Genomic DNA, 20762 nt, shown 5'->3' with positions numbered 1-20762 from the left:
GTTTAGGGCTGAATACTCTATAGTATCTTATTCTCTGCACATTGAAAGCTGTGTGCTTCATATACCGCAAATAGAAACATACCTGATGAGGGTTGAGAGATACACTAATATATGAGTATGAAAGTAAACATGTGTGAGGCACTTTATTACTATGTCTACTTAAGATAATAATTGTATTAAGTTCTCCTCCAGGGACTATGATTTAACTATACATAAGGTTTGGGCACAGCTAATGGTAACAGGAATCAGTTCTTCCTGGACTTTAAATCCAGTCAAAAGTGACTGGTTACACCCACAGCATTCATATCACTGTTATACCAGTGGCACATCTTTCTAGGCAAATAGTTACTGTAGCTTTCAGGGTTCACATGTGGGTACCACTGTTGATTACTTTTCTTTCCCAGTATCACACATAGACCTTCTAGCACAATGAAAACTGTCTTGTAGGTTTGAAGCTTCCAATTTAGAACCACGTTAATTTTCTCTGTTTTACCTCTCAAGGGTGTGGTATGTTCAGTGATGAGGTATTACTGTCAAGTTACGAAGAGCAATCAAGAGTACTGCCAACAGCTTCTAGTGTTTGAACATGGACTGTGTTTCTATGGAACCCCACTAAAGACTTAAAAAGAAGCAATCCATCCCCAAACTGAGCTTTATGTTAGACTATGGTATCTGAAGAGAACTCATTTATCTGTTATAGAGTAACATTATTTAAATATTTTCATCTGTGTGTATGTGTATATGTTAGGAAGCGTCTGCAACAGTAGGTTTTCATATGGCTTTTTCAAAGGTGTTTCTGTGTTAATTATCTCCTACACACTCCATTGTCTACCTTGTTTTTCCATAACCTACTCCATTCAACCCTTCCTGATCCATTGTTTTGTTTTTGTTTTTGTTTTTCTGCTTCCTTTGAATCTGCCATTTATCCACTCAATATTCTTTACAAATGTTCTGAATTCTGTGGGCACTCCAAACAGAAATACCTAAAAAGTCAAAGCCAGCAAACACACATGGGAGAGAATACATGCTTTTTGCTTTTCTGGTTCTGGGTTATCTTATGATGATTACTTCCAGATTCATCTATTTGATAATTTTATTTTTCCTTATAGCTGAAAAAAACTTTTATAGTGTTTTTGGTGCCATATTTTCATTATTCATCAGCTGACAGACATTTAGAATGTTTCCATTTCATGGTTACTGCGTATAGAGAATCAATGAACATGGATGAGCAAGTGTCTCTGATGTAGGACATAGAGGCCTTTGGGAATATGCCCAGGAAGTGTGTAGCTTGGTGACATAGCAGATCTGTTTCTACTCTGCTGTAGAAATTCTACAGTGATTTGCATAGTAAATGTTCCATTTTGGTCTCTCATAATCATTAAATATGTGTTGGCCTTTCCTATGTCTGCATTAGAATGTCCTGAATGGGGTAAGATGAAATTGTAAGGTAATTTTAATTTGCCTTTCCCAAATGACCACAGATGTGGAATATTTTAAAAAATGTTTATCAGCAATCCATCTTTTATTATTTGAGAACTCTCTATATAGCTCCAATGGTTCATTTTTAATTAGGATGTTTTCACAATGTTTAAATTTTTTATTTTTTTAGTTCTTTGTATATTCTAAAAGTTAGTCTTTTCTTAGACATGTAGCTAAAAATAAATTCAAAAATTTCCCCATTTTTTAGGCTGTATCTTTACACAAATGATGACATCCTTTGCTCTACAGAAGCTTTTGAGTTTTATGGCTCCATTTTTCAGTTAGAGCTGAAAAATGAACTCTAGGCTTCTTCAGCATGTCCTTTCTTGGACCTATAAGTTGAAGTAGGTATGTTCCATTTTTCCTCTGAAAGAATCAGGTTATCAGATTTGTGTTGATGTCTTTTATCGACTTAGAGTTTGATTTTGTATAAGGTGATGGGTAAGAATCTAGTTTCATCTTTCTATATGTTGCTATCCAGTTTGGCAAGTACAATTTGTTGAAGATATAGTTTATTCTTCAGTGTATGTTGTGAACTATTTGTCAAACATCAGGTGGTTTAAGGATGTGGACTTATGTTTCTACCCTAAGTTCTATCCTATTGACCTGTATGTCTGTTTCTACTCAGCACTTGGCAGATTTTATCAGAATGGCTGTGTAATATAACTTGAAAACTGGTATGCTGATACTGCCAACATTTTTTTTTAATTCAGAATTGTTTTGGCTACCTAGATATTTTATTTTTATATGAACATTAAATTACTTTTTCAAAATTTTTGAAGAATTGGCTTGAAGATTTGATAGGAATTTCATTGCATCTGTAGATTGCATTTGATTGGAGGATCATTTTGACAGTACAAATCCTAGCCAATCCATGAACATTGGCAGTCTTTGCAGCTCATGGCATCTCCTTCAGTTTTTTCTTTGGTCTATTAACATTTTCGTTGTAGAAACATTTTGCTTCCCTTGTTAGATTTATTCCAAGATATTTTAGTTTTTGAGGCTATTGTATTTGAGGCTAATTTGATGAGATTCAACTAAGCCCTTAACACTGTAGTATTAGTGATGACAGTTATAGGTGTCTGGGTTAAAAAAAATTCAATAATATCTTAGTAAAAAGTTTATTTTTCTCCCCCTGAAATAAAGAACAGATCATCATGAACTGTAAGTTTAAAAGACAAAGTGAAAGACTAAGATGAAAGGGATGGAGGGAGACTGAGCTATATCATCTCTAAGTTGGTTCAACACACAGTACTTTCTTGCATGAATATTGTAACTGACTCCATATTCAGAGTGAGTTATATATCACAAATTATCTTTATTAAATCCATTAAAAATAAATCTGAACACTTGGAAAGTTTTATTGTGGTCAGTATCATCCACTGATGGCAAAAGAGTTTGAAAACATTTTATGGGAAAGTTGTCACCAGTTTTAATTAACACTTTAAAAGGTGTAACATTTTCTACGCTATTAGGTTTTATTAAAAAAGATGTTAAGTTCATTTTGTCTATTTGGGAAAGAGAAGAGTAGAAAATATCTCGAGAGGTCGGGATATTGTGATCATGAGGCTGGAGTAGACAAGTGGGCTATACCTACCATCGTGATAGGGAAATTATAATGTATTCTACAAATGGCACTATTTATTAGAGCAAGAAGGAGCAGAAGAAATGTTTGTACGCTGTCTCGATAGAAATGAAGGAGCATGTTTTTTCTTGGATGGGAACAAGCGGTTTCATCCAGAAGCCTTTTCCTGGAGATTGGACTTTGGGATGCTGAACCTTTCCTAGTGGAGGGGGGCATGTGCTCTGCCCTGCTATAAAGTTTTCAGTCTTGCTCATCTTTGGCTAAGCCTCAGTGTTTGTGGATACCAGATGCATTCTGCAGGTGTGATGTGGAAACAGAAAACCTGATTGCTTGCCATATTCTTAAACACATTTCTTGTCTCCCTGAAGCAAAAGTAGAATGTACAAACACTCCTGCTATGAACTGTCCTAGTTAAGTGCACATATAGGATTATTAATTAAAGATGACATTTATGAAAAAAGGCTAAGAGCTCTTTGACTAAAAGCTCTTTTTCAGTTATGCACATGATTATACTGCTGCATTTGTGCCTGATGCCATTTGTGTTAGTTTTCTGTTGCTGTGATAATATAGCATAACTGAAGCAATATATAGAAGGAAGAATTTATTTGGCTTACAGTTCTATAGGGACAAGAGATATGATCTGTCTATCATAGCAAAGAAGCATAGAAAGAAGCAGCAGGCATTGTTGCAGAAACAAGAAGATGAGGGAGGCTCATATCTTTAATAGCAACATGGACAGAGAGCAAACTGGAAGTAAAAAGAGGCTATATAATCTCAAAGTCCAAACCCATGACAATACTTCCTCCAGCAAAGTTGAACCACCTATGCCTCCCCAAACAGTAGCACAAACTTTGAAACAAGTGTTCAAATGGCCAATGCTATTCAAATTACCACATTCTCATTCAAAAATACCACATTCCACTCTCCGGCCCCTATAAGCCCATGTCTGCATTATAAAACAAAACATAGTACAACTTCAAATGGCCTTTTACAGTCACAATACATGCTTAACGGTCTAAAGTCTCTTCTCAGACTCAAGGCAGTTATTAAGTATAACCCCCTATAAGAAACAAAATGAGAAACTTTGAACAATAATGGCACAAAATATACATTACTATGCCCAAAAGAAGAATGGGGGCGCAGCAGGAAAATAACAGACCAAAGCAAGACTGGAAGCCAGAAGGAGTCTTGAAAGAGTATTACATAACTACAAGGATCCCCATTTGCAGCTCGTAACATGTGTCTTTCTCTTGGACTGGTTCAACTGCAGAGCTCTTTGTCAGATAATGCATATTATTGCAATGGAGGCTTCATTTTCATAACTTTACAAACATGACCTTTCAGGGCCTCCTGCCCTTCAGGGTATCACTCAGCATGCCCCTGCCACACATTGCCTGGTCTCAGGACCTCTCTGAAACAATGGGAGAAGAATCCATGAGTCTTTAACTCTTAAAAAAAGGTCCTTTCATGCTTTAGTAATTATGAGATTCATGAACATTATTTTCCCTCTGAGAACGGATCTTCCATGAGAAAGTGTACAAAAAGACAAACAAGAGAATACAAGACTATGAAACAAAACCAGAGGAGAAAAGTGGGCAAAGGTTTGTAAACAATTCTGGGTTCAAGCATTTCTGCCCTGGGAAGGAGCGGAGTAACCAGATCATAAGGACATGCAGGATTTCAGATGCTTAAGGGAAATTTAAGTATACCAAAGTCATTTTTTATCAGCACCAACATGCCTCCAAGGAGTCAGATCAGGTCAAGAGCCAAGTCCTAACGAAATCTACCTCCAAGTTAATTTTGAACAGACTATAGCCGAAGAACTTATTTTCTTCCGAGTCATTTTCCTCTGAATGGTGAAGTTAATGCAAACTCACTTTAAAGATTACTAACAAAATTCAAACTTCATTTCCTTTACCAGTCACCTTTTCTTCTACAAATATTTATAGATTGTTGTTAGGGGTCATGCTAGTATAGTAAATTTGTGTTTGTAGTTTCTCCTCCAATAGCCATGATTGCACTGGCACTGAGCTAGCTTTGCACTTAACAGGCATGGTTGCCCGTGTTGCGTGCGTCCCACGTGCATTGGTGGGCTGTTGGCGGACAGTGAGGTATGTGTGCCACCACTGCACCCTCAGGTTACCATGGACCCTGGCACTTTCTAGGAGCAGAAAATACCTTGGCTCTCTTTAAGAAGCTGGGAGCCTCAATGGGTAGAGCCTTGCCTTAGGACACCCTTCCCTTTATTTCAATGCAATGTAGGCCTGTTCTTAATGACACAAAACTTTCTAATAATTACAGACCTCCTTCTAGCACTTGCCTTAGCTTTAACATAATCATGCCAGTGGCCTCTTTCCCTCCAACTGTATCTTTTATATTTCTTTCGACCCCAGTTGTTCTTCTTCATTGTAGAACTGCGTAAGTGTTATCAGTGAAATACCATTCCACAAGTTCAACATTACATTGTTTTAGAATTTTCCCCACCAATGAAATTAGCCCATTACTTTTCAATTGATCCTCAGATAAATATTCAGGACATGAGCAGAAGTTGGCAAAATACCATGCCAAAATATCACAAGAATGGCCTCTAGCCACTTGCTATTAAAATTCTCGGTTCTCCTGAGATTCCTTTGTTCAGGCTTCTACAGTCTTCATAACTGTCAGCACTATTGTTTTCCAAGTTTCTATTAGAAAGAGCCTTTTATCTCTGCTCGTAGCATTAATCTGCTTTTCTCATTCAAAGTTCCAAAGTCTTCTACATTTCTCCAATCTCCAAAATGATTGGGTTCTTCACAGCAATAGCCCACTCTCCAGTAGCAACTTCTATCCTCGTTTGCTTTCTGCTGTTGTGGTAAATAACATGACAAGAAGCAGCTTTGGAGGCTTTATTTCAGCTTGCAGGTTACAGATTTATTATTCTCTTTAAATATTTTTACATAGTTATTTATACACACATTATTTATATATAAAACATGTATTGTATATATCATGCACATGTATTTATCTGTATATTCTATCTTATCTCTGTTTCAATATCATTAAAGACTATAAACTATTTCTTTGCTTGAAAAGGTAATGTGCACATTTGAGTAAAATAAGTGAGTTTTTTCTTTGGATAATTACATTATGTAAAGATGGTTAAATAAGTTTTATTTGCCATACATATATTAAAGATTGTCTGTAAAACATCTATACTTCTATTGTAAATTAGGAAGTTACATATCTAAAAAACTCTAGTTCTGTAGTGTAGGTTTTGACAGGTACAATAAGAATCCATAGCTCTATTCTTTTAGTTTTTCTCAAATGTTGTATGGTCACTACACACAGCCTCTTTGCAACTTCCTCGAAATTTCTTATTGTTATATAAGCATATTCATAATAACTAGTATTTTAATGAGAAAACTGAAGTGGAACTTAAACATAAATGGACTTTAGAATGCTATATTTGGAAACTATAGAATTTACGTACTAATAAATAATTACTTTGTCCATAATTTTATTTTCTAAATTGTTTAATAACTTGCTCCATATTTGATATGGAATAACAAGCAATGACAGTACTAATTATGTATTTTGTAGGAAATAGATTATAGGAACTCTATTAAATGCCACTTTATATTCTCAAATAATCTAAAGAGGTAAAAAGAATTATATCCTCTGAGTTTCTTGTGTTATAAGAAACATGCTCCTTTCATTGACTTTTTTCTTTCTCTCCTTGAAAGGCATAATAAGCAATTCAATACAGTCAGCAAAACATAAATTCCCTTGATATGATTTTATATTTATTTTTGTTCTTGTAAACATAAATATTACTGAAAAGAATATCTGTCTCATTAATCTGCTCACTTTTGCTCACCTGAGATATTAGACGTTGTGTTCTATTAACTTTCATCCCTGGTTAGAAATGTTTTATGTACTATATTAAGACAAAACTATTGATGGCAGTAACAGACATCTCAGGTATGTTATGAATGAAATAAGAGATGGCACATGGCTTCAAATGAATTTCAGAACTATCACAATGAATAGAAGTGTTTTCTAGCTCACACCAAAAAGTTGTGTACTCAAGATACTAGAGAGATGATTTAGTGATTAAGAGATCAAACTGCTCTTGAAAAGACGTGAGTTCAGTTTCCAGAACCTTTATCGGAAGGCTCAAACAGCCTGTATTTCCAGGAGATCTCATACCTTTAAACTCCTTGGGCACTGCAGTTGTGTGTGCCTATAGATACAGAGACATATACCCTAAATCAAACATTCAAAAATGTGCACTTATTTTAAGATTGCACCCAGTTGAATCATTTGCAAGAACCTGTTCTCAATTGCTGACATCACACATAACAGATGAAATACTTGCCCTGTTTTACAGATGAGATTAGAGAGGTGAGGTGCTAGCTCTAACTGATTGCTGGCACACGGGTCAGTCTATCATCTGAGCAGAACTTGGGCACCTACTCTCAGAATTCCGTTCTGCTTACCAGAGCTGAGTGCATTTTTGGGGGTTCACCAATATGCTCTTTTTCTATTTCTGAAGTAGATGAATTTCTTATATTCTAAAATATTAAATGTATTTTCTGTTTGGTTTTACAGTCTTTAATCTTGAAGTTGTATACAGCTTCATGTTCAGTGGACTACAAAAATGATTGTGATGTGTAGGAAGATAACCGACTGAATTATTCATATGTATGCCCTGCTGTGGTCACAATTTACATTTGTTCTTCATTGGTGTTCATTACCTTCTGCTGCCTGTGAAATAACAAAAATAATATGAATTGCACTGAGGTCAAATTAAAGATTTTCTTCAGATACTACATTCCCTCTTCACTGATTAATATTTAGTTTTTAATCTGGAGCAACATTTTTGTTCTGTCTCAAGCTTATGACTCTTTGTAAATGAAACATGATATCATTCTAAAGCATGTTCTGGGCTTTTTTCCTGCACCTCCTTCATAAGATTGTAAGATACATATATATTTTACATATATCTAACAGATCTCAACAGCACATGTCTCAAGCAATTATAGAAGATGGGGAAGGGACAGACAGATACTAAGAAGCAGGAAGCCCAACAATAAGTGTGTTATTTCTGTATTCACTTAAGCACAGTAAATCAATCATTTCCATCCTTTCAATCACTTCATCACAATCAGCTTCCTTCTTGACATGGCATTTTACTCTGCTTTCTTTGTAATAGTGCATGCTGACCGCAGGGCAAAGCTCAAAAATTAATTCGTTTCACAGGGAAATCAAGGAGAGTCTAGGTTAAGTATATATTAGCATAGAATGTTAATCTCCAGCATAATTATCTGATGAAGCCCAGTTAAGTCAATGCAATTAGTATGGTTAAATATTGGATTTCATTCATGGAAAAGCAGCTAACACACCTGAGCAGCTTGAAACACATGGGAACAAATCTCACCCACATTTCCCACTATGCCACTTTTCCTTATACTACAGCCGAGCTATTGACTTTAAGTTTTAAAGTTATTTTCAGAGAAAGGCTTTGCTATCCTTAAGGGTGCAGAACAGAAAGAAGAAGACAGTAGGAATGTCTGGTTCCTTTACTTCTTACAGAGGGATTCAGCTACATTATAAATGCAGAGACAAGAATGCACAGGTGGCTTTTAACCAACATCTGCACAGTTAAACAACTGCTTACTAAGTTTACACTGCTTTCTGGACAGAATCAAACAGAATGAAACAAAATAATTAATTATTATAATTATTATAATTCAAAACAGTGAAAATGATTTTGCAATTTTTCTTTAGTCTTCTCTGTCTTTTGCGCGTGTGTGCCTGTGTGTGTGTGTGAATGGAGAGAAATGGTCTCCCAAAATTAAAGAACACTGAAACAGATACTCCAAAGATACAGATACTTAAGTTCCTGATTGTCCATGGTCATACTGACATTTGAAGGCAATTTGCTGAATCTTACTTTTTTCCTTTCCATCCTTGCTCTGGGAGACTTCGCAGAGAGGTTTATAATGACAGAGGATTGCAGCTCCTGGAAAAGCCTGCCGGGTTCTCTCACTTCCAACTCTTAAGTGTGACGTGATCTGAGTCCAATGCACTCTTGGAACTACAGTTTCCCTGTGTGGAAAAGTGACACAAAGCTGAATTTATCCCCTTGTGATGACTAAATGGCACAGCGCCTCGGTCCTTTGCCTGACATAAAGCACTGTGCACGGAGGTGGAGTTATGCTGCATTGTCCTGCCATCTCACTGATTCCCTTGCTGCTTGCTCTTGAGCCCTAAAGTAGTTGTCATTTCATTTCTCCTTTAACTGAAAGTCCAGGGCTTAAGAGATCCCTGTGAACTTATCAATATGTCATATCAGGAAATATATTAAGTAGTTGTCACTGTAGTCGATTCAGCCAACTGAATTATATGGGCCACTGTGAAAATGCATTATTGGCAGTAATAAAAAATAGAAAAGAAATAATAGGCTACTGATTCATGCAGCGACATGGTTGAACTAACGTGTCATGCTGACTGACATAAACAAAGGCCATATACTTCATGAATATGCATAGACTAAAATAGAGCTATAAGCAACCTTCAAGATGCTAAAAAATTTTCCTTTTAGTGTTTTGAGATTTCACATAGGTCAGACAACTGGTCAGACCATGTGACTGGACATAAGGGAGCCCAGAGAGTGCTCATGGCAGAAACTACACCTCAACACTGCTTAGCTACACATACATCCTTACAATGGGTACAAGGGAACTTCTGGGAGAGGAAATGGTCTCTCTTCAAAATGGTGTGAGTTATGCTATTTTGTGGATTTTTTTTCAAAGCTTGGAGATACTTAAAATTTGAGCAGTTTACTCTATAACATTTATTTCAATGTAGAATATCATCTACATTGTTGATATTTTACCTACTCTCATATCATGTCTTTGAATATGTGCTGGAATGTTTGCAGATGGAAAAATGAGTAAAGCTTAAATCTCAGTAAGGAGAGGAACTGACCGTGACAGAGTAGTCACACTGATGACACAAAGTCATGCTTTGAAAAATTGTGGAAGCTGGTGATACTCATGTGGCTGCCTTCTCACAACTGTATGTATGTTTGAATATTTTACATAATAAAATTTCAGAGGAGAGGCAACATCACAATTCACTTTTCCTTTTATAAATAAAGGTATTGGTCAAGTACTGAGAGCCAGAGAACCAGCTTCCAGATTCAACTAAACCAAACCTGGCAAGAAATATCCTAAAGAGATATTTGTGTCCTTTCATTTGGCTTCAAACTATTGAAAAATAGAACCCAAGAAATAGAAAGTCCCCCAGGAATTTTCTGGAGGAAGGAAAAGGCTGAAGCCACATGGCAATTACAGGGAAAGCATGTCTCCTAGGGAGAAATTTTAGAGTTCAGACAGTTTGTCAAACCACGTTGCAGAAGGGACTGGAGCACGGACAGTGATGTCGGTTGGAACCGCACTTGACCAGGACCCTTCGTTCTGCATACCTTCTCTAAGAAGGTCCCCGAGGATGAACCTGGGGAGCACTGGACCTATTGTTTCTCTTCTCAGTGTGGCCACATTGAATAACTCTCCTTTCCTGTATTGCATTATTTGTCTTATCTCGTTGGGGATGCTAGGGCTCAGGATCTGACCCTATTTCCTGCAGGAACACCACCCTCTTCCTCTAATTTCAAGCAAATATGGAATGTGCGACTACTGTGTAGCCCAGGCTGGCCTTGAACTCGTGATCCCCCTGCCTCTGCCTCCTTCAGCAAATCTTACCGGTGTGTGTCACCACAACTGGCTACTGCTGTGGTAAGGTTAATTTTTAGAAGGACCCCAAGAATGCAAGGTGGTGCTTAAGCAATGAATTACTCTTACCTAGCATTTGTAGTTCTGCCTACTTCTTTCTAAATAACATGGAAAACCCGTTGCTTGCTCAACGTTTCCACATACTTTTTTAGACTTTAACTTTATTATTTATTATTCAGAATTCAGAAGCCAAATGGGTGTGATGATCGGAGAAAGCATTCTTCCTTCCACAACTTTTTTTTTTAATACAGTAAAAGAGTGATTTTGCTTGATTCTGCCCAACACAAGTTCAGAATAGAAAAGAAAGGCATTTCGCTGGGGGAGGAGCTTAGCTCTCACATCTGTCAGCTATAGGACAGAGGTATTCTGCCCACTCCAAACAAGTGGAGATGTGTTAAGCAGCATAGAAATTGTCTTGAAGCCTGTGCATAGCGTGTGAGCTGGGGCTAGAAGGGTCTGTCCAGCCGGAGTTTCACAGACAGGAGTCGGAAAGGTGAGAGGTGTTTAAGTCTACCTGTCAGTGGGGGTGGAGGGAGAAACTGCCTGTGACGGTCCCCGGGGGTGAATCCCACAGGCGTTCCCTCCAAATCCTGTAACGTGCTTCTCTAGGGAAGCCAATTTCAAGAGCATAAAAGCCCCTAGGCAGCTGCTTTTCGACGGTTGGGGGATATTTATTCCTTGCTTCACAGATGGGAAAAAAAAATCAGCGTCTGGCAGCCGCTGATTGGTGGAAAAGAAAATGGTGATAGTGGAGTGGGAAAGAGGATTTGCTGAGCCGCCTTCTGCCTCCTCGACCTGTAACTCTTCCCTAGTCGGCTTCTCTTCACACCCAGAACCCTTTTAGACTCCTTCGGGGTTAATGCAAATGGAAATTTTAAGCCCTGTGAACAAAAAGCAGCCCAAAGGGTGTGTGCTCCGTCCCCAGGGTCTGGCTCCGCACAGTCTCGGTGTCGGCGTCCCGGCCTGTCCAGGAGGAGGGGGTGCAGAGAGGAACAGGGAACTGGAGGAGGCAGGGAAGGAGGGGGATGGGGCTGGGGGGATGGCAGCTCAAGTTCAGCCGCGATAAAGTCGGGGGCCCTGAACTCGAGGTGAAGCTCAGGCCACCCTCTCTTCTCTCCTCCCGGAGACAGTGCTTCTGCTACCAGCAGCCTTCACGTTTCTCTATCCTGTTGCCTCCCAGGAAAGGGGCGAAGGCACGAGGCAGGCGAGGGGCGGGGAGAGGCGCTGACAAATCAGCTGCGGGGGCGAGGTGGGGGGAGCCAGGGAGCCAGAGCGCCCAGCAGCAGACAGCGGGAGACCAGCAGGTGCTCCTCCGCCGAAGCCTTCCTTCCCTCTCCCGTCGAAATTAGACCTGGGGGGGAAAAGGAGGAATCGGAGTTCTGCCTAAGCCGAGGGCGCCGGTAAGTACCTGTAGATCGCAGCGTCTCTGGGGCTCCGGGAGAGGCTTGGCTAAGAGGAGTCCCGACGCGCCTGGAGATCAGCTGTGGCTACCTGAGTGGTGGGGACCCAGCCAGCGTGTGGAAAGTACATCACTTGGCTTTCCTTCCGCTGGAGATGTGCCCTTCTACCCTCCCCAAATCCGAAGGAAAGCCCAGGCTGCCTGTGGTATCTGCTTTTTTGAGCGGAAACGCTAGGGTGTTTCGTCTTCGGTGCTGGAAGCTGGGTGGTGGGCGTTGGGTGGAACGTGATCATCCAACTTTCATCCCCCAACCGGGGTGCATTCTAGCTTCTCTCTGTAGAGGAAGGAGGGGGCATTTGGCCAATGACAATTAAAAGTGCATCGGACGCAAGGCAACAGGTGATGAGGGGTTAATGAGCACTGGGTGCAGGGTCCTCTAGAGGATTCCAGCTGAGGACAGTACTCCTAGGTTGGGTGGTGCGGAAGTGAAGACAGCTCAGGTATCGACAGCGCCTGGTCCAGGCAGATAGCAGGCAGAGAGCCGTGGTGTGTGGAAGGTCTTGCTAGATTAGAAAGGCTGGGCTGTGGCAGTTGGCCTGAGGTTCCCTTCCTTTGGAGTGAGCAGTCCCCCTCCCTCCCCTCTCCAAAGACTGACTCCCCTCTGGGTCCTTTTACCTCTCTCCCAGACTCCAGCTCTGTTCTCCCCACCCCCTACATTCCTTGTTTTCCTGATAGGTTTTTTACTTTGAATATGTCCTCTTTGGGGCCTTAGGTACTTGATGGGGTAGAGGGCGTCCCTCTACCTACCCTTGTAACTCCACTTCTTAAATGCTGTAAGAACAGTCATGTGATCCATCGAGATCCATCCCATCCTTAAGCGGCATGACTTTTTACTAGTTTTGAGTGAAATAGCTCACAAACAAGCACATGGCCAGTCCAAAAACCAAGCAAACAAAAACCAAAGGAAGCAAACAACAACAACAACAAAAAACGAGGGCACGCTTACACAAGGAAGGATTGGGGAAGAGGGACCTCCTGATTTTTCAGTGATTTCTTTTTCAATTTTTTTCTCTTCCCACTCTAGCTGTTTTAGTCTTGTTTTCTTTTTTTCTAAATTTTCTAATTCGAAATGTATTCTGTGTCCTCCAGCGTGGAACAAAATACATCATAAGCCATGGATGTGTTCATGAAAGGACTTTCAAAGGCCAAGGAGGGAGTTGTGGCTGCTGCTGAGAAAACCAAGCAGGGTGTGGCAGAAGCAGCGGGGAAGACAAAAGAGGGAGTCCTCTATGTAGGTAGGTAGTGACACTGTGACTGATGAGTTGGCATGGCTGGTGTGTGGCTTCTGATGAATGCACACCACTGCTTCCCAGGAGAGTGACGGGCATGTGGGGGTGAGAGGATGTGAACCTGGGAGAATGCTTTCTTTCCTTAGAATTTTAACTTTGTTATTTACTTAGGGTTTTATCTCAGTTTTCAATGTTACTGTGTGTGGTTACATTGAATTTTTAAAAATTGGCAATCTAGGGAAAATAGCCAAGAATATTCCTCTGAATCAAACCCATTTATGGCAGCAAGCATGGTGGCACATGCCTGTAATCCCAGCTTTGGGGAAGTGAGTGACCAGAGATCAGGAGTTGGATGTCATCTCCAGCTACACAGTGCCTTTGAGGTGTGTCTGGGCTACATGAGACTCCACAACAAGACAAAAGAAAATAAAATGAGCCTCAAGTACTCATGGGACCTTGACTAGTTTCATCATCACTATAGATAATAATTGCTAATTTTTAAAACAAGACTTTTGCATGATTTCGGTTAATATCTGGGAAAACACGCCTACTTTGGCCTCCAAATAGAAAAAAAAAAGCAAGTTTTCTTTAGTGGTTCTCCCTTTGAGGATCACTGGGTTAGTGTGTTCACAGGGGCTCAAGGAACTTTAGAAGTGTTTGTGCAGACAGATACTTAGTTCCTTTTTGCCTAAGTGTATTCCTTGAGCTAGAGGTCAACACCCCCTTTCCTGTGTCTTTCCCTGTGTTAAACTGGATGTAATGTTACAAATCCTTCCAATACTTTGATAGAAGGAGTAGACACATATGTGCATACACCCATCCCCAGCAGAGACACAGGTGTGCATGGGAACAGAGATTGGTAGCTCACCTGCCTCTCTTGGCTTCTGTGAGCATTTCCACCTTCTTAGGAGGGCATCTCCCTTGGTAGAAGGCCCAGGATAAATGCTCAGACGGAAAAGGAGCAGAGCAGGTGGCAGAGGTGACAGAGTTGCTACACAGAGAAATATCAAGAGAGGGATCAGTGGAAAAAAAATCTACACATGCTGATCAGTGGAAAAATTTACACCTGCAAACATTTTCGTGACTGCTTCTTCTCACCTAGGTTTCTAGATCATCTTTGCTCATTCTTCCTAGATTATTTTTACATTTACTTAATTATCTCTTTTTCTACCTCAAAACAATTTTTCAGGAAGTCTTGAATATTGTAAGAGAAAGATGTCAGTGAACTGTGAAGTATAATGTGTTAGACAGAATTCAGAATATAAATGAGTTATTGGTAGATTTTGGGGCACCTCAATTCTTCCACATTCTGCAATTACAGACTTGAAACTAATTTTTTTTTTACTTCAGTTGCTTAATAAATATATCTTTCTTATTTTTAGATCACTAATTTTAAGTAACTCTACAAGTTATTCATTATTAATTTAGTACATTAATCTTTCTGGATAATAAACAGATTTTATCAAGTAGAATACTTGGTTGTTTTTATTGTCAAATGTGAGTTTTCATAAATAAAATATTTTTGAACTATTAGTTTTGTTCTTTGCTGTGAGGCAATTATACAAAAAGTGTACTTTTAAATATGTCTAATGTTATTAAAATTATCAATGTCTGTTGTATTTAACACATGTGTAATTAATCAATTGCCGATTATGTTCTGGAGTGTAATTTAAAAGCTGAACACATGCATAGAATTTAGGATAAAAAGTAATATGTGAAGATAAGAATATAGTTAAGATTTTTGTCAGCTTCTGCTAATGTTCAAACATACTTTAATCAACTCTGTTGTTGAAGTGTGAAAGAAACCATAGGCAGTAGTAACCAGTATGACTCTGCTTCAGTCTTTATTTATCAACACAACAGGCTGGAACTGACTCAGAGGCTATAGAAAAGTGAAAGGAATGTGGGCTATCAACTTAATGTCATACAAACATAAATTTAATCCAAACCACGTCACTTCTACCTTTAGGATCTCCAGGAGGTTATTTAATGTCTCTGAGCCTCCTTCTCTTCTTAACATAGTTCATAAAAATGCAATTACTTTCCAAAGGTTTTGTGAAAATTCAGTAACTGAGTGCACTTTCCTATTTAGGAACCTTGACTATTGTCTGATAAGCTGTTCATCTCATCAGGTATTTTGCCAACATGATTTCTTATTTTTTATTCACTGTATGACACTGTTATTGGTAATTAACCTGAAGGACTGGGAGTAATCTGGCGCTGTAGCTGGCACTATAGCTCATGACACAGTGCTTGTCTGCATGCCTGCAGCACTGGGTTCAATCTCTGTACCATAGAAACAAAAGATGAAAAATAAAAGGTTAGAAACAGTCCAATAAAACTTCTACATTTCACTTATTGCTGAAGAGGCTTGTCAGAAGCCTCATCTCCTTCCTTTATGACAAATACTTTGGATAACTGCCTTTTAAGTAATTGAAGAACTTCCAGAGGAATCAGTGTTTCAATTCACATATTTCAGTTTCATAAAGAACTCAATGGCACTATATGTAATCTCCCAATGGCGTTATAGAAAATCATAAACTTTGTTAAAGTAAAAAAATGCTTTATATAATGTTAGTTTTTAAGTTGAAGAAAATCACCTTCGAATTCATTTTCATTGCGTGTGAGCAGCAGAGGCCATACATCTAACTCTTATGTCTCACATCTGAGACTTACTACATGCGGTTAGATAGTCAACATATAAAACAATGATACACCTGGGCTTCCCACAGCTCCCTCTATTCTGAATCCTTGCAATATCCCAAAAGACAAGACATGGTGAGGGCAGGCACCTCAGCTCACAGAAGCTTCCATATCTTGCTTCTTATGTGACACCCAGCGCCTGCTTTTTAGCTGTATATTATCACTTAGAGATCACCTGTAACCTGAAGGTAAATTATCACTTCTAACTTAACTGATGATTATAATGACAAAGATCAGGAATTGGTTTGAGATACAGCACCTTCATCATTTGTTTTCCATTAAACAGCCATTCCATGAGTTTGCTAAATATCAAAATCTCAGGTACTGCTGAGGGAGAGAAGACAGACCAGGCACCAGCCAGTGAGCATTTCTTTCCATTACTCATGATCTTAAAGGTTGTAGGAAGGTGAAGAAGGTACAGAAGAGAAGCATTCTCTTAGGCAGGCTGCTCTACTGCTTGTGAGGTATATTCAAATTCCAGCTTAGACCTTAACAGTACCTGTCCCAAACAACATAATTTAAACATCTGTTACTGCAGTGCATAAATTAAGACTGATTATACAGTTATAAACTTTACTGCTATGTCTTCACCCTCAAAATCATCACACAAATAACCAACCCCATTATAACTGGTGACTAAATTAAATCACTTCTTTCAGAAATTTGTCAGTGAGTTGCCACTTTCCATCTGTCACACAATTCTCACAAATAGCAACACCTGTGGGTGTGTTGTATCTTGTCTCCTGGTGATGAACCCACATGATAGTTTATAGAAATGCATCCCAACAAGAAAAACAAAAACAAACAAACAAACAAACAAAACAAACAACTGACCAGCTGAGGTGAAGGCACTTCAAGGCAGTAAAATGACAAATTCTGGGAGTAATTGCCTTATAGAAGAAACGGTTGCCTATTCAGATTGTAGAACTGTACAACTGAATTTTGAATAATTTTGGAATTAACAATTACCTCATATGCTGGTTAATGTCTGTCAACTTGACACAAGATAGAGATAGCAGATGTGGTCTCTCTCTACTGTAGTCCTAGAAAGTATACATTCAGCTAACGGTCTGGAGGTGCATATGTAAGCATATACTGAGGATGTGAAGTCATTGTCTGAGAGGAAGTCAGATCACCTCAACACCGTGTTAAAGGAACTATCAGGGACAAATCATGACGTTCAGAATTATGATTTGAGTGAGAACACCACTTAGCAGCTCAGCAGCTTGCTGTCAGTGGGTGGACCTGTTTAGGAAAAATTATGAGGTGTGGTCTTGTTGGAGGAAGTGTGTCACAGGGGCAGGCAGTGAAGCTCAAAAGCCACCTAACAGTCCAGTGTGCTCTTGGTCTCCTGCTTTTGGATCACAATGCAAGCTTTCAGTCGTTCCTGATGTCCTCCTCTCCCTCTACCACTGAGGAGTCTAACTGACACAATTTTGTAGGACATGGAAAAGATCTGCATCCCTTAAGGCATATGCAATGAGAAAATGCCAAGCCTACATTCTCAATACATTGACTTCTCAATACATTGCTTTTGCAAAAAAAATAAGAATATATGCAAAATGTAAGATAATTATTAGTTTTATTATTTCCCAACATACGTATAAATGACTAAGAATGTTTAATAATTTGAGTAATAGCCCTGAGCCTGGTTATACAGGTTATACAGTTTCTCCATTCATTATTAGATGATATACACTGCACAGCTCAGCTTCTTCTCACAGCTCTAGAGTACATTGCAAAATAAGCAGTGCCAGAGAAATACACGCAGACAGCACACATGAAAAGGACTAGAGCATGTCCGTTTATGTTAACAAGTATGCCTTTCACTCTGCGGTGCTTCTTGTTTGTTCATCTTTCTTATGCAGCTTCAGCTTTTCCTTAATAATCAGTGTGTATGTCTGTGTATGTAGTGTGTATGTCTGTGTGTGTGTCTATCCACGTGTGTGCATATGTATGTGTGTATGTGTAAGGACTAGAGCATCACCAATCTGTATCACACATTAAACAGCTATGAGGGCTTTACTTGATCAGTTTCCTTTGATCCTTTTGCTAAGATAATGATGTAGATTTGGTTATTCTTTAGTGAAGTGAAGATTTAAACCTGGACTCAGCGTGGGAGGAGTCCTTATTTTCAAAATGAATGTTTCTACATATGCTTTTTTTTAAAGTAGAGAATATTTTCCTTTCTAAAGGATAATTTTATATATGACATATACAGATTTCACTTATATGCTTATATATGTTCAAAATATTTGCAAATGCTTTGACATACTTCTGTACATCTACTTAGGTCATCTTACTGATCACATGGTTTAGACTGTAGAAATGCACATCTCAATTTTAAACAATTTTGGAATTAGAAATTACCTCATATACTTGTTAGGGTTTCTTAACTTGACAGGAAGTACAGCTACCTGGGAAGAGGAGATATTACTTGAATAATTGCCTCCATCAGATTGACCTATAGGGATGTCAGTGATGGTTTTTTTCTTGGTTGCTAATTGATGGACTCAGCCCATTGTGGCTGGCACCACCCCTGGGCAGGTGGTTTGGGTGCTATAAGAAAGCAGGCTGAGCGAGCCATGGAGAGCAAGCCAGTGGGGAGTGTTCCCTTGTGGCTTCTGCATCAGCTCTCCTCGCCTCCAGGCTCCGGCCATGCATAAGTGTCTGCTTTGGCTTCCCTAGATGATGCCCTGCCATACTTCAAGCTGAAAAAGAAAACACACATATTGCATTTGGTCATGCTGTTTCTCACAAAATGGAAGAAATTGATTCATGAATAAATTATGTACAGGGAATTATTGCATATGTTGATATCTGTGCTTTATATTTATTGAGCACTTGGCCCCTACTAAACTATGTATATGATATGATATGACTTTTGTTCTATTTTTTTCTACTTACTCTGTACATTTAGCAAGAGGTTTTTGTTTGTTTTAATAGTGCATTTAAAAAGTAAAGATTGTTAACTTTCTTTCCATACACAGATCTACATCTTTTTAAGTTTTTATGTCCTCATTTTTCCTTTACCCTTTACAATCTCCTGTGTCTAGATAGGACTATTTTAGTTAACGCTCCTCTCTCACTCTCTTCATTCCTTTCTTCTTTGTTTTCTTGGTAATAATGGGATCAAATCCAGGTCTTTGCACATCTGAAACATTGCTGTACTTTATGTTTATGTCTTTAGCCCTATAGAAAATAGCTTTCACTTAAAATTTGTATTATTTATATGTATATATACATATATATGTATGTATATATATCATATATGTGTGTGTGTAAATTGTAGATATTAATCGTACAAAGTGAGAGAATCATTATGATCCTTCCACATATGAATTTAATATACAAGGGTTATATCCACCCTTTTATTACTCAGTGTTGTATTGTTTGCAGAGATGATCATTTTCATATTTCTTTGTTATTAGTGCTTTTTATCTTTATTGTGTATACTCACTGTTCATGGTACTATATTTTAGGAACATCTTTACGTAAGTATGTACAACATGATCTTTCAAAGTGTATGTATGGGTTTTGATCATAATCTCAGCTTTATTATTCTATTTTCCCCTGCCAACCTCTCGACATCTTCAGCAGTGCCCTGTTACTTTTGTGCCCCTTTTTTATCACTCTGTATTGCATATATGGGTGAGAAAAATGATGCTCTGTTTATCTTTGTGAGCTGACTCATTTCACTTAACATGATGATTCATCCATTTTCCTACACAAATCATTATTTCATTCTTATTGTGAAATTCAGTGCATGAAGAATTCTCAAAAACTTATAAAAGGAATTTGCAGCGATGTCACTTCTGTATAAACACCAGAGTCAGCATACAAAACTGATATACTGCATACACGTGTATATTTGACTACTCAACCATAGCCCATTTGGAACAGGACCAGGTTCCCACTAACAGAGGAATGGAAGAGGAGTCTCTGGTATATACAAAAACCACAGTTTTTCAGATGAACCTCAGCTCTCAATAAAACATTTAATTTGAAAGTTGTAAAGTGTAATTAATAAAAAATTATAAAAATAAATAAATAAATAAAAAGAAAAAAAGAAAGTTGTGAATTCTGCTGAAAAATTCAGAATTACAGAGATTATGATTAAAATGATTTACAAACTTACTTTTAATAATATGGGCAAAAATTATTTATTTGTTTACTATTGGCCAAGGCATAGGTAAAATTAGTATCTTACGTACAAACCTAGTTTGAAAGGGTTATATTTAAGTATCAAGCAAGGATGAAAAGTCATTATGTTTTGTAAAAATCTTTTTCTTTATTTCTTTTCTTAAGTTAATTTTACATTTTTCTGATACAGGAAGGCCGCAAACTTTTACCTATCAGTGAGCCTCCTTGTGATGTTTCCATACATGTTTACATTGTGTAGTCAGATTCCGAATAAGTTCCTTGTAGCTTTTTGAGCTACACAGTGTCCAGTTGCTGCCTATGCTCATCCCCTGGAACAGCATGGTCACTGCATACTGATGACTAACGCAACTTGCTGCCTGCTAATT

General features: G+C 38.5%; 1 protein-coding gene and 1 long non-coding RNA gene across 3 annotated transcripts in view; one reads left to right on the top strand and one right to left on the bottom strand.

The window, feature by feature from the left end:
• Positions 1-6549: 6549 nt before the first annotated feature.
• Positions 6550-12428, bottom strand: LOC132649687 (uncharacterized). The gene is made up of 3 exons (XR_009588169.1): positions 12251-12428; positions 9000-9154; positions 6550-7810 (listed from the first exon to the last, which is right to left on the bottom strand). It is a non-coding gene; the product is annotated as an uncharacterized LOC132649687 (long non-coding RNA).
• Snca (synuclein alpha) overlaps positions 11180-20762 on the top strand; it is a 91882-nt gene continuing 82299 nt past the window's right edge. Inside the window, exons 1-2 of one of the 2 annotated variants that reach the window (XM_021659358.2) lie at positions 11180-11335; positions 13391-13536. In XM_021659358.2, the coding sequence (XP_021515033.1) occupies positions 13416-13536 (121 nt within the window). In that variant the 5' untranslated portion in view covers positions 11180-11335; positions 13391-13415. Of the gene's footprint in view, positions 11336-12013; positions 12243-13390; positions 13537-20762 lie in introns of those variants that run through there. The other variant, XM_021659357.2, reaches the window with a different exon arrangement.

This window comes from Meriones unguiculatus, chromosome 21 (genome assembly GCF_030254825.1).
Source record: "Meriones unguiculatus strain TT.TT164.6M chromosome 21, Bangor_MerUng_6.1, whole genome shotgun sequence".
In the NCBI taxonomy this organism is placed as follows: domain Eukaryota; kingdom Metazoa; phylum Chordata; class Mammalia; order Rodentia; family Muridae; genus Meriones; species Meriones unguiculatus.
This window is presented reverse-complemented; position numbering and strand designations above follow the sequence as displayed.